Raw genomic sequence first — 13,207 nt, 5'->3', positions numbered from 1 at the left:
CTATGGTTTTGGCTATTCACAGATTTCCCGTATTCGCTGTCACCCCTGGGAATACAGGGTGTTTTGTTAATTGACCAACAAACTCGAAGGGTTGTTAGTAGGCATCAAGAGGGAAAAAAATTGCAATAGAACATGGTGCGCAAACCATGTTGAGACGGTGAAAATTTCAAAAAACGCATGGACGCTCAGAGTCCAGAGGAGATAACGATGTAACGTTACTTCCCGGATTCTATTTTTATCTTCCAAAATAATTTTGTTAGACAGATGACAACAATGATTCAACAACTATTTCGTTTTCTTAAGACTTTTAATTCGGCGTTAATCTTTATATTTTACAACATTTTAAGCCAACAGTAAATTTGCTTTAGAGTTTTAGCGTTAACATATCACAGATTTCAAACGTTCTCACCCGATCGGTCCATCGATTACAGCCTTCTGGATGTCACGCGAACAGTTCACTTCTTGATTTATCCGTGCGGTCTCCTGGAGAGGGGGAGGCTCCAATGCAACAGCATCTGAAGAGGTGAACCCGATGAATAACCCTTAACAGATGAAAGCCAACATCTTGTAGACACTTCAACACAGGAGGAGCACTTTTGACGAGACGAAGAGGACAATCAACGGATCGATCGGTGCGGAAGCACCCTGCTATATTATCAACTCATGGCTGGAACGAGGCGAAATGAAATGTAATGTCGAAGGACCAACGACCAATGTGTAACGATCAAGGACCAACATTCAATGAGTCTGTTCATTGCACACTACCGGCATATAAGGGAAAATTTCCCCATCTCGCCTTACCGGAACCTGTATCGAGACCCGTGGCGCTAGAATCGACATAACATTTGAAAATTTACATATTCACATGAACTAAAAAATATTGCATGACAATCGGCATCTGGCAGCGCAAAAGATCGTAACATGGCGGCCAATCGGCGGCACATGATCTCGCCGATCGATCCCAGAATCAATGTTAAAGGTAATAAAATATAAAAATGACTAGAAAAGGCCTATTTCCGGCAGGGCTTAAATGGTAACGTTACAACTACACAAATGAGGAATACACTGATATGCATCTGATTTACGGTCGAGCAGATGGCAATGGGTACTTAGCACAGCGGATGTACCAACAGCAATATCCGATGAGGTTGTCGTCACTGCGGCAGATATCAAAAGCATACCTGGTGCAACGTCCCTTGTGGGAGTTGCTTGCCCGATTTGAAATATCCAGTAATTTGTAAAAGCAAACGACAAGTGGAAAATTATCACAACTAAACTTTCGCATGAAAATGTTATTTATTAAGTTCGGATTCAAAAGTTACACAATTTTAACACTAGATTATTCAACATAAAACCCTCTATTCAATATTGACAAAATGGAACACTCTCACCAGTTTATGGCCAGTCAATAATCAGTCTTTTATTTGCCGGTCGGACGCCCGACGTTGATAGTCGCTTCGGTGTAGTGTAGCCTGGTCAGTACCAACGGAGGTCTCTCAGTTGTGGGCCGGATCACCTCGATCAGCTCCAGTGGGTCTCTCGGTTGAGGGCCGGATCACCAAGATGTTATGTTACTACATGTACCCTTGACGTGGCTAGCTGCTATGTTATTTTCCGTCCAACATCAGCAATGAAGTATTTTCAACTATGAAGATTAAATAATAGTTTCGGTTCCGGACCTGCCAGGAAACAAATTTAGACACTTAAACTATTTCATTTTGAACAACTATTGGATCATTTTCCCAGCCTAAGGCCAAATGAAGGGGTAGCAAGACGGAGAACCGCCCAACTAGAGGGTTCTAGTTTGAATGAACAAAACAAAGGAAGAGGAGAAATGTTAGCCAAAGAGGGAGGAATTTATACACACACTTCATAAAATTTTAGGACCATACGTCCTCGCAAGACCTTTTCGCCTCAACAAAAATATCTCATTTGCATACTCATGCATTAACAATTAATAAACATCACAAAGAAAATATTACATCGCAAATCTGGCAATATGGCATAATCCGGAGAGCTGATCAGACTCTCCCGACTATGCCAACATTAAACAAATAACACAAAACAATGAAATGTTCCGACGGAGGTTTGCGCTGAGTGTTTAAAGGTTTATGAAACCCAGGAAATCAGTTTCTCCCGATCTCCTGGAGAATAATGAGAAATTATCATTTTCACCAATTTCTTTCAATTTTTTGGATTAATACAAAAATATCATTATTTTAATTAAAAAATATAAATTAGTATTATTACATAAAAATCTTGGATCATCAATGTTTTTACATTCACAACAGAGTATTCGATTGAAAATGAAATTATATAGGGGCTTGTAACATCACATGGAAATATCTAGTAAAGCTTGTTTCTAAAAAAAAAAATTACAGCAATTTTTTGTAATAAAGTCCTGGCTTATATAACTTTCAAAGTTTATTGTTAGCTCTTATATTGCAAATCCAAAGTTGCAGCCTGTACGATAACATTTTTTTAGTGTGTTCTAACTTTGAGGAGTCCAATAAATTCTATAAATTTTCACTCCAGAAAAGCGTTTAATGTATACTTAATTATTTTTTAAATCAGTAATGGTAAAAAAAAATTACTAAAGAAACATTTTTTATAATTTCTTTAACAAAAATTATGTGCATCTTGCAGGGCCCCTCAGTCAGACTTTTAGCAGGCCCCTTCTGTAGTTAATTTATAGTATGAAAAAGCAAAAAATGATGAGAACTGTTCCGGGCCCTATCAGCCCCCTATGTGGGGGCCATGTCAATATGCAAGTCAGTTTTCATCAACTTTATATACTGGGTGTCCTCTAAGCAAGGCCGGAACTAGAGGGGGTGGGGGGCAAATGCCTAGGTGGCAAAATTTAGCGGGTGGCAGCTTTATGTGGGAACAAAGAACACTGTTACAAAATTATCGAATCTTAACATTGTGAGGGCGGGAAAATAATGTTTGCCCTAGACAGCAAAAAATCCCAGTTACGGTCCTGCCTGCAAGCGCTAGCTCTGCCCTTATCTCATCAACCGCCTGTCGTAGAAGTATAATTTCAATTTAAAAATGCTCAACAGACATTCAAAAATTACTCTGTATCAGTTTTGAGAGTGCAAATACAGTGTGTGTAACAAAACATAAAAACATTAATTTTTATACAGTCCCCATGTGCCCAAAAATCCAATTAGAAAGTCGTTGCCCTGTCTCTCCTGATGGCAACAAAAAAAATTTCATGTTTCTAAGTGAGTCATCTAAACTGATGAAAATGAGCAATTACTCTCTGAACTTTTAACTCTGAATTGTTAACTTTTATCTCATTGAATCCATCTTCACCCAATAGAGCCATGATAAATGTACTAATGGGGGTTTGCTTTTACTCAATAACTTTAACTTGTCAAACAGAATGAATGTTACACTGAAGCATCAAAAATTACTGTGAAACACATGGCTCGAAAAGGAGAAAAGAAGAGCGAAGAGAAAGGAAATGGGTGGGAAAGTATGTATGTGTGAGGTCACGGGATGAGCATTGTTTGAAACAACCAAATGCTTATGTGTGTTTACCTCTGGTAGTGGCTATAAAAAGCATGATGATAAGCATGGCTCCCACATTCTCAAGCAGAGCCACTAGGCTGGGACCTTTATAGAACCCCAGATCAGACTTTTCACGAGCCCCTTTATATTGAATTTATAGCATGAGAAAACAAAAAATGATGAGAATTGTCATGGGCCCCAGTGCTGGAGCCCTGTCAGCCCCACCCTCGTGGGGGCCATGATGATCAGAGGCTTACACTAATGGGCAGATACAGATAACTTGATGGACACAAATTAAGAAATTCTTGTCTTTTTCTTGAAATCCTTCCTCTTACTAGGATTTATTTGTGCCTCATTCAGTTATGATCAGCTCTGGCCAATACAGTAGCATCAATTTTCTTTGAATAAATTGCTTGATTTCTTCCATGGACATCTGCAAAACCTACCTTTGGGGAGGGGGAAAAAGACACTGGTGGAATTGAAAAGAGGGGAGTGTTCAGAAAACCTCTTCCAAAAAAAATTAAGTAATGTTAGAAACTCTCTAATCCAGATTGATCAATAGTCTGGTCACATTTGTCGGGCAAACTTAGGCTGTAAGAGTTGAAGGGGGAAAAAAACAAACATTAACACCTTATATAGTTCTCTTTGTGTAACTTATAATCCTTACACATCAGCATAAATACCTTTTCAGATCAATAGAATTTCCTATTCATGTGTGACATTATAAGGTTGAAAAAATTTGTAAACAAGATGACAAAGGCTAATGCTCTACAATTGATCCTAGCTGATAAGACAGTTTAAAAATTTCCCCCATGGGACTGGATAAATAGGACAGATCACCAATAATCTTTACTGAATAGATACAGGAGGTGAAAGTTTTCGCTTTGTGGGAGCTTTCTTCACTTTTTAGCATGCAGAGATACAGTAGAAAAACAGTGAGAGAATAAAATAATGCAAGGAAAGAACGAATAGTATTACTTTTTATTGTGTATAGTACTCATTAAGAGGAAAGAGCAAATCTCTGATAATACAGATTCATACAGACATAATAAGAATTGATCGGATGATCTAATATTCAATGTTCTGTTCAAAGCATATGCACCTGTTTCTTAGGCATTGTAAAATGTATTGAGCATGAGAATTTTTTTTTGTGACAATGAAATCCACAATTTTGACATGCTATCTACCTTATTCTTCTTTCTACCATCGTCCAACTTCTATTTGGTGATCAACTTTGCAAACAGCACTTTTTTTTATGGAATACCAAACAGCCATTTTATTGAAGTTTCATCATAATTTCAAAATATTCTTATTTTGAGAGAGACAGAATTTTCCAATGAACTGCACTTGTATATGCAACCCATGTAAGTAAGAATTCTGTGATTCATGCAGTTTCGCTACAAGAGCACTTTTCTGAACACAACATTGACATTTGTCAATCATGGGGAGAACAGGCAATATCACATCGAAGACGTGAAGACAATCATAAGTGTAGGCAGGAATTTCTCTGGAGGCATTTCAAAATTTAATATCTTTTGAGGTATTGGATCATAGGGGTGGTTAGACCCCTCCCTTTAGCTTAAGCTCAGGAATGTGATAAATTCAGATTGGACGATTGTGCAGGCTTGGGAAAGTGCCACTTCAAAAACTTCAAAGAACTGGCTGCAAATGTAGGGCCTAGAGTTTCACAAGTTAAAAATGACTATGATAATATTCAAATTCAATGTTTGCACGCGTGAAAGATGCGCAATGGATACTAAAATTTCGATGTTTTCGGAATGTATCAGTAGTGTAATAAACTTGATTTATAGAGTATGAGGTTATTGAGGAAATAATGCGCATAGGTAATGATGAGAGATGGTACACTCGTGTGCAAAATTAAGAGAGTTTGCACATTGTGTCTATTTTCACAAAAAGTACTAATAATGCCACCGAAGAAGTATGCAAATATTCAGTGTCGAATACGCAAGCGTACATGAGCTGTGACAACGGAGGGGATGATAAGGGCATGAGATGTTTTCCACAATCGAGTGCTCGTACTCTTTGGCAACATTCGCTGCGTTTATTGCAAGAGTTTAGTAAATTTTATAAGCTATCAGGTAAAATGAGTAGCCACAAATGTATGGATGACAGAATGAGATGGAGAATCGTCGGTGGATTGGAGGCAGGGCAATCACAAGTGCAGGTGGCTACAGAGCTTGATGTTATATGTGGAAACAGTTTCAGGACACTGGGTCCATATCGAGAAGACCCGGACAAAGTCGTCGAAGAGCCACAACTACCAATGAGGATCGTTTGTGACAACCCAGCATAACTACCCAGGATTCTGGTCTGGCGAAATCGGTGCAATCGATACACAAAGGAGAGAGACAAATGATTTCAAAGAAATTTCTAGTTTTTAACAAAAGTAAATTTATTAATTCTTTAACAATTAAATAAGTTAGGAATAACAGAATTATTTCTCAATTTTCATACCGTACACCAATGCAAGTCCGTTGTCTCATCAATCTAGTCCAACTGCAGGAGTTAGGCGATCTTTATCGGATCACACGTGCCGTGATGTCATCGACCTTGGAGGAAGGTCACGATCCGAGATGAAACCTCACGTGGCGGGAAGAGCTGCAAACAACGGCCGAGATGACGATTGGAAGCAATGATCGATGCGGAACCATTCATCGACCTTGTCGGAAGGTCACTACCCGAGACGAAGCCTCACATGGCGGGAAGAGTTGCAAACTCAACGGCCGGAAATGACGATCGGAAGCGATGAGGAACCATAAGACAGACGGATGAACGATGACAGGAACCCGGACAACAACGATTGACTAGAGATGTAGCATGATGGGTCCGGAACCAGCCGACGATGTCATAGCACCAGAGGGACGAACTATATCATTCTTCAGATGACTCACCCAAAGGCGATCACCTTCACCTAAAGTGATGTATTTTGAGTTGAAAGGCGAGAACGAATGCAGATTAATGCGAAGTGGCGGCGGGAATTTATACCTATAAAAGGAAATACGGAACGATCCAACTCTTGGGACCGACCATCTCAGAAAAATACACATCACAGCACAGCCAATAGGAAAATACAACATCTAATTTACATAAATAAATGGCAATAGATTTTTTATAGGAACTTTTACAAAAATAAAAATGGCAACAACAATAAAATGGCGATGTGATCAAGATCGCACATTTTACCGGACTATGAGCAATGAAAATATCACAGACAAATTGAATTAACCGTGCACGGTTATAAAAGGTAAGATAACATAAATTCTATTAAAGATTATACAATTACAACTATATAAACATGTTTCAAAAATAAGAGACAGAGGCAGGTTTGGCAAATTCCCCAAAGGTTTCCAACTATTGTTACACGTTATTTGGCACTTTCAGCGCGGCGCCACAGGACTGCTACAGCTTCAACAACCCAGCATAACTACCCAGGATTCTGATCTGGCAAAATCGGTGCAATCGATACACAATAAGAGAGAGACAAATGACTTCAACAGAATTTCTAGATTTTAACATAAGTAAATTTATTAATACTTTAAACGATTAACTAGGTTACAACTAATGAATTATCACAAAATTATTTCTCAATTTCATACCAGTCCCCAATGCAAGTCCGTTGTTTCATCAATATAGTCCAACTACAGGAGTTTGACGATCTTTCTCAAGTCACACGAGCAGTGACGTCATTGACCTTGACGGAAGGTCACAATCCGAGTTGAAGCCTCACGTGGTGGCAACAGCTGCAAACTCAACGGCCGAGGTGACGACCGGAAGCAATGATCGATGTGGAACCATACGAAGGATGGATGAACGATGACAGGAACCGGGACGACAACGATTGACTAGAGAGGAGGAATGATGGATCCGGAACCAGCCGGCGATGTGTAAGCTCCAGTGAGACGAATTATTTCATACTTTGGATGACTCACCCAAAGGCGACCAACTTCACCTTAAGCGATGTATACTGAATTGAAAGTGAGGATAAATGCGAGCTAATGCGAAGTGACTCCGGGTATTTATACTTGAAAAAGGAAGTGCAGAACGGTCCAACTTCTGGGACCGATCATCTCAAAAAAATATACATTAGAGCACGACCAATAGGAAAATACATCATCTAATTTGAATAGAGAAATGACAAGAGATTTTTTATAGGAACTTTCACAAAATAAAAATGACAACAACAATTTAAAATGGTGATGTGATCAGGATCGCACATTTTTCCGGACTATGAGCAATGAAAATATCACAGACTAATTTAATCACCCGTGCATGGTTATAAAAGGTAAGAACACATAACAACGGCTTATATAACGAAAATTAAATTATTAATTAAATATATTGGGTCTTTTATGGAGATACTATAGTGGGAAATGTTGAGTGAAAGGACGCTCGAGCCCATGGGCCAGATACAAGTTTACACTTAGAGAGGCTCCACTGTAATTTGGAGAAAATCAAATTTGGAGAAATTTTATCATAGCAAAAAGAGATTTTTTAACACATTTAAAATTTCTTAATTAAATTTTCAAACATAATTAAATTTTCAAACATAATTAAATTTTCACACATAATTAAATACTTATATATTAAATTTTTGAATTAGTAACATAATTAAATGATTAAACATTAATATCAATTGAAATTCTAATTTTAATTATCTTTCCAAAATGACAAAAAGATACTTTTAGTAAAGTGTACACTTTTCATGTTTCGTATTTTACATCAGAGACAAAACCCACATATGAGATCGCATTGAACATATACAGCAAAGAATCAAAGTTGGGATGAATTGACACTGCGATTAATTTGTACCACAAAAAATTGAGGTGCGAGGAGTTGAGCGCAACAAGTTAAATGTGACAAATTGACTGGCTACAAGTACTAGGTATTGTTTGTTTTATGTGTTCAAAATACCTCTAATTTCAATGATTACATCCTTGTATATTATAAGGCACAGTGATTTATGTCAGAAAAATAAATTACTTACACTTTACTACAGATAATGCACACCAAATAACTTTCTTCCATCTGGTCATGAGCAGCCATTTCTTCACTTTGCTCACAAGAAAAGCTAAGTTATCAGGATCAGATCTCATCAACTCATCAAATTCAGCAAATTTTCCAGGACGAAAAAACACTTTGGTTAACCCAAAACAAAAATCATTCTCATCTAGACCTAGGGCTTTGAAAAGTGCCTGCAGAAAGATATGTACAGTATAAAAACCATAAAACAGAACAAAGTTCCCTAAATACAATAAGTTCTTTTAATAAGCAAAACATGTCACTTTACAAATAAAACTGTACCGTATTTCTTGAAATATGGGCAACAGTTAAAAAGAAGCATTGAATATATTTTCCCCATTCAACGCAACCACCATCACAAGTATCACTTTGATATCAATTTATTTTATTAAATAACAGTTACATACTAAAAAATAACATTACCCAAGAGGTAAATGGCTGCCAATATTGGGGTTATAATCATGAGATAATTAAACACTGATACAAACTTTTGATGGGAAAAAATATAAATTCAAATCACACAAATAATCATAATACAAAAAAGGCTTAATTAGTAGTACAAAGTATCATGAAATAAAATATGTACAATGTCTACTATATTGAAGTAAAAAAAAAGGGGGAAAAAATATATGTGCATATACATGTACATATTGTGACTGGCTTTCGGAGTGGTACTTCAAATAGACATTAAAAGGTAAACTGAAGAGCCAAAAAAACTGGTCCAGGCATGCGTATGCAAATAAAGAGGTATGGAACCAATCAGAGTAAGGCACTGCGGTCGGCAACGCCTATATAACACAACAAGTGTCTGGCATAGTTGTTAGATCGGTTACTGCTGCTACAATGGCAGGTTATCAAGATTTAAGTGACTTTGAACGTGGTGTTATAGTCGGCGCACGAGAGATGGGACATAGCATCTCCAAGGTAGCGATGAAATTTGGATTTTCACGTACGAACATTTCACGAGTCTACCGTGAATATCGGGAATCCGGTAAAAAATTAAATCTACGACATCGCTGTGGTCGGAAAAAGATCATGCAAGAACGGGACCAACGACGACTGACGAGAATCCTTAAAACGTGACAGGCGTGCAACCCTTCCACAAATTGCTGCAGATTTCAATGCTGGGCCATCAACAAGTGTCAGCGTGCGAAACCATTCAACGAGACATCATCGATATGGGCTTTCGGAGCCGAAGGCCCACTCGTGTACCCTTGATGACTGCACGACACAAAGCTTTACGCCTCGCCTGGGCCTGACAACACTGACATTGGACTGTTGAGGACTGGAAACACATTGCCCGGTCTGATGAGTCTCTGGTTCCAATTGCTTCGAGCTGATGGACGTGTACAGGCATGGAGACAACCTCATGAATCCATGGACCCTACATGTCTACAGGGGACTGTTCAAGCTGGTGGAGGCTCTGTGATGGTATGGGGCGTGTGCAGTTGGTGTGATATGGGACCCCTGATACGTCTAGATACGACTCTGACAGGTACGTAAGCATCCTGTCTGATCACCTGCACCGATTCATGTCCATTGTGCATTCCGACGGACTTGGACAATTTCAGCAGGACAATGTGACACCCTACTCGTCCAGAATTGCTACAAAGTGGCTCCAGGAACACTCTTCTGACTTTAGACACTTCCACTGGCCACCTAAATCCCCAGACATGAACATTATTGAACATATCTGGGATGCCTTGCAACGTGCTGTTCAGAAGAGATCTCCACCCCCTCTTACTCCTACGGATTTATGGACCACCCTGCAGGATTCATATTGTCAATTACCTCCAGCACTACTTCAGACATTGGTCGAGTCCATGGCATGTCGTGTTGCGGCACTTCTGCGGGTTCGGGGGCCCTACACGATATTAGCCCGTTTTACCAGTTTTTTTGGCTCTTCAGTGTATATTAATGGGTTGTGCAGTAACAGAACTATGTGAAAATTAATTTCAGTATCATTTATTGTATGAAGATATTCTTTAAGCTTTCTTTTGAAATGAGGTAGATTAGAAATTATTTGCTTATTCATAGGGTATTGAATTGAAAAACCTTGGTGCAATGAAAATAAAGTGTTTTTGTAAAATATCTTTGTGTGCATGTGGCATAGAGTAAATACAATTTGATCTACATGGATTTAATGTAGTGCGCATGAGCAAATGGTATTGTTTTTGTACAGAGTAATTGCTACTTTAAGTATAGCTGGCAAACTTAAAATGTCAGCATTATGAAAGAGAATTTTAGATGGGGGTATTATAGTTGAGGCGAAAATGCAGCACTCTACGACTCCATAATTTTTAATATTTAGAAGGTTTTTTATTCAAACTAAGAACATAAATTTCATTAACAAAAAAATTAATTAAATAGTTGTAAATTATTAAAAATGTTAAAAATTATTTGTTGAATAACAAGACCAGCGCTAGTACAAAAACAAAAATCAAGTGAGTGAAAAATAGAGGATTAGTTCTCTTATATACTTTGCAACCACACTGTAAAAATTAGCATATTGGCAAAAGAACCGAATACAAAAAAATAAAGTCAGTCTGCATGACGTCATAATCCTTTTCTAACAAACAGTCTCACGCATTGCTATCTTTCTTCAGATCGGTACGCCACATAGTCATTATATATTTACAGTGTTACAGTACATTTTTGAAAGGAGAATATTGTGATTTATTGTATCAAATGCTTTTCTTATATCCCAGAATATGGCTATTTCTTTGTGGGATTTATCAATATTTTCATAGACAAATTGAGTAAAAGTTAATAATACTGTTTCAGTATTTTTTTCAGGTAGAAACCCATGTTGATTATCAAAGAAGAATTTTGTTTTGTTGAAGAAGTCAAACACTCAGTTTTTTATGATGCTCTCAAACACTTTCAAAAATTTAGGAAGAACAGATATAGCTCTATAGTTGTTGAAATCGTTTGGATCTCTTGATTTATAAACTGGATTAAAATTTGCAATTTTTAAATTGTCAGTAAAAACAGATTGTTTAATGCAGTCATCAAAAAGTTGAGTCAAATGAGAAACCACATCATTTGGAAGCACACTCAGATCATTGAAATGATAATGTTAGAATAATTTTTACCTCAAGACATATGTTGAAGTTTCGAATATTACATCTGATAACTTATTTCAGAAAAAAATCATAGATTGAGGGTTATTATTAATCGAATAGGCAGGAACATTATTTTGATATGAAGAGTCATTTCTATCTGACATTGTAATGAAATGAGAATTGATATTATTTAAAGTTAAAATTGGATCCCTTCATGAAGGCAATGTTTGTTTTGACCCACCTGAGCCTAATACAGAATGGGCAAAAAGTCTGTAGAAACTTTAAAAATGCATAAAAATTGGAAAAATAACAGAAATAAAAAATGGTTTGCAGGATTAGCATTGCTAGGTCACAGGAATTTTTTTTATGATAGGAATAAAACTTAAAAAACGGCCAATAGATGGCACTGGTACGAGCGACTGTGATGGAAATATTCAAATGAGAACAGTTATAAGAACTTGCGCTCCCAATCCACTACCACTTCACCATTGTAAACCATGTATGTGGACCTGCTGCACTCTGCCGTTACTAGATTTATGACTCGCCTGCAATGTGTTATCCCCTATGGTGGTGGTCATCTGGAACACATACTGCTGTAATAAATGATTTGGAGGCATTCTGTTTGTTATTTTCGTATCTTTTCTTTCACTTGTGTACATCAGTGCCACCTATCGGCTGTTTTTTTTTCTGTTAAAAAAAATTCCTGTGACCTAGCGATAACCCTGCAAACTGTTTTTTATTTCGGTTATTTTTCTGGTTTTTATTCATCTATGAAGTTTCTACAAACTTTTTGCCCACCCTGTATTTCATCGATAACAATAAATTGTGTACAATAATAAGCACTTTTTCCTCAATCTTTGAATATCATTAAATTAGGATTTCATTGTTTTTATATTTTATTATTTTGAATGAAAGTTGTAATTCTAAATAAATTTAAACAATTAGAAATGTGATTGATAACTTTTCCATATAATCAGTTATAAACTAGTCCGAAGTTGTGAATTACACTAAACTTGTTTTAGACTAATCACAATTATCCATAATCCTGCAATAAGAGATTATTCTACTTGATTAACATAAAAATATGCCATTATGTGTTCTAATCTCTTGAAACTAATGTTAAACTACCATGGTGCAAATGTGGTTAAAAAAATGGTAAGTTTGTATAATTCATAATATATATGTAGTACTTTTAATGTATATAAGGTTCATGCATTGAAAGGTTAAGCTCTAAGTGTGATTTGTGCAGCTGGTTTTTACAGGGATATCATGAAAGAAACATTGCTGGGTTGAAAACTCACATTCATGTTGTGCCCGTGCTATGTTAAAATACGTTTTTTTTAAAATACAATCCTGTAGGCAGGAACTGTATAAATCCTAGTCTATGTTTTTACATGTATTTCATAAAACCTTGACATAAAAAGACCAAACATAGGTTCCTTAAGCGAAACTAACAAAGAAATTTATTTCAATTTTATACAATATATATTTTTAAAAAAATAATTTGTTTGTAACTTATATGAGCAACTACAGGCAGGTGTATAACTTTCAATACAATAAGTATAACATTTCAATACAATAAGTAT

At 36.8% G+C, this 13,207-nt stretch overlaps 1 protein-coding gene across 3 annotated transcripts in view; it reads right to left on the bottom strand.

The window, feature by feature from the left end:
- The window catches only part of jar (Myosin heavy chain 95F jaguar), a 396,549-nt gene that overhangs the window by 153,237 nt on the left and 230,105 nt on the right, over nucleotides 1–13,207 (bottom strand). For all 3 annotated transcript variants that reach the window (XM_089239616.1, XM_089239617.1, XM_089239618.1), the window contains one exon: nucleotides 8,522–8,729. In XM_089239616.1, coding sequence (XP_089095742.1) covers nucleotides 8,522–8,729 — 208 coding nt within the window. The remainder of the gene's footprint in view (nucleotides 1–8,521; nucleotides 8,730–13,207) is intronic.

The sequence above is a fragment of the Pholcus phalangioides genome, unplaced genomic scaffold (genome assembly GCF_987345545.1).
Source record: "Pholcus phalangioides strain wild (caught in Gottingen) unplaced genomic scaffold, Ppha-v1.0 ptg000011l_1, whole genome shotgun sequence".
Taxonomy (NCBI): Eukaryota; Metazoa; Arthropoda; class Arachnida; order Araneae; family Pholcidae; genus Pholcus; species Pholcus phalangioides.
Note: the sequence above shows the minus strand (reverse complement) of the source record. Positions and strands in the feature narration are given on the sequence as shown.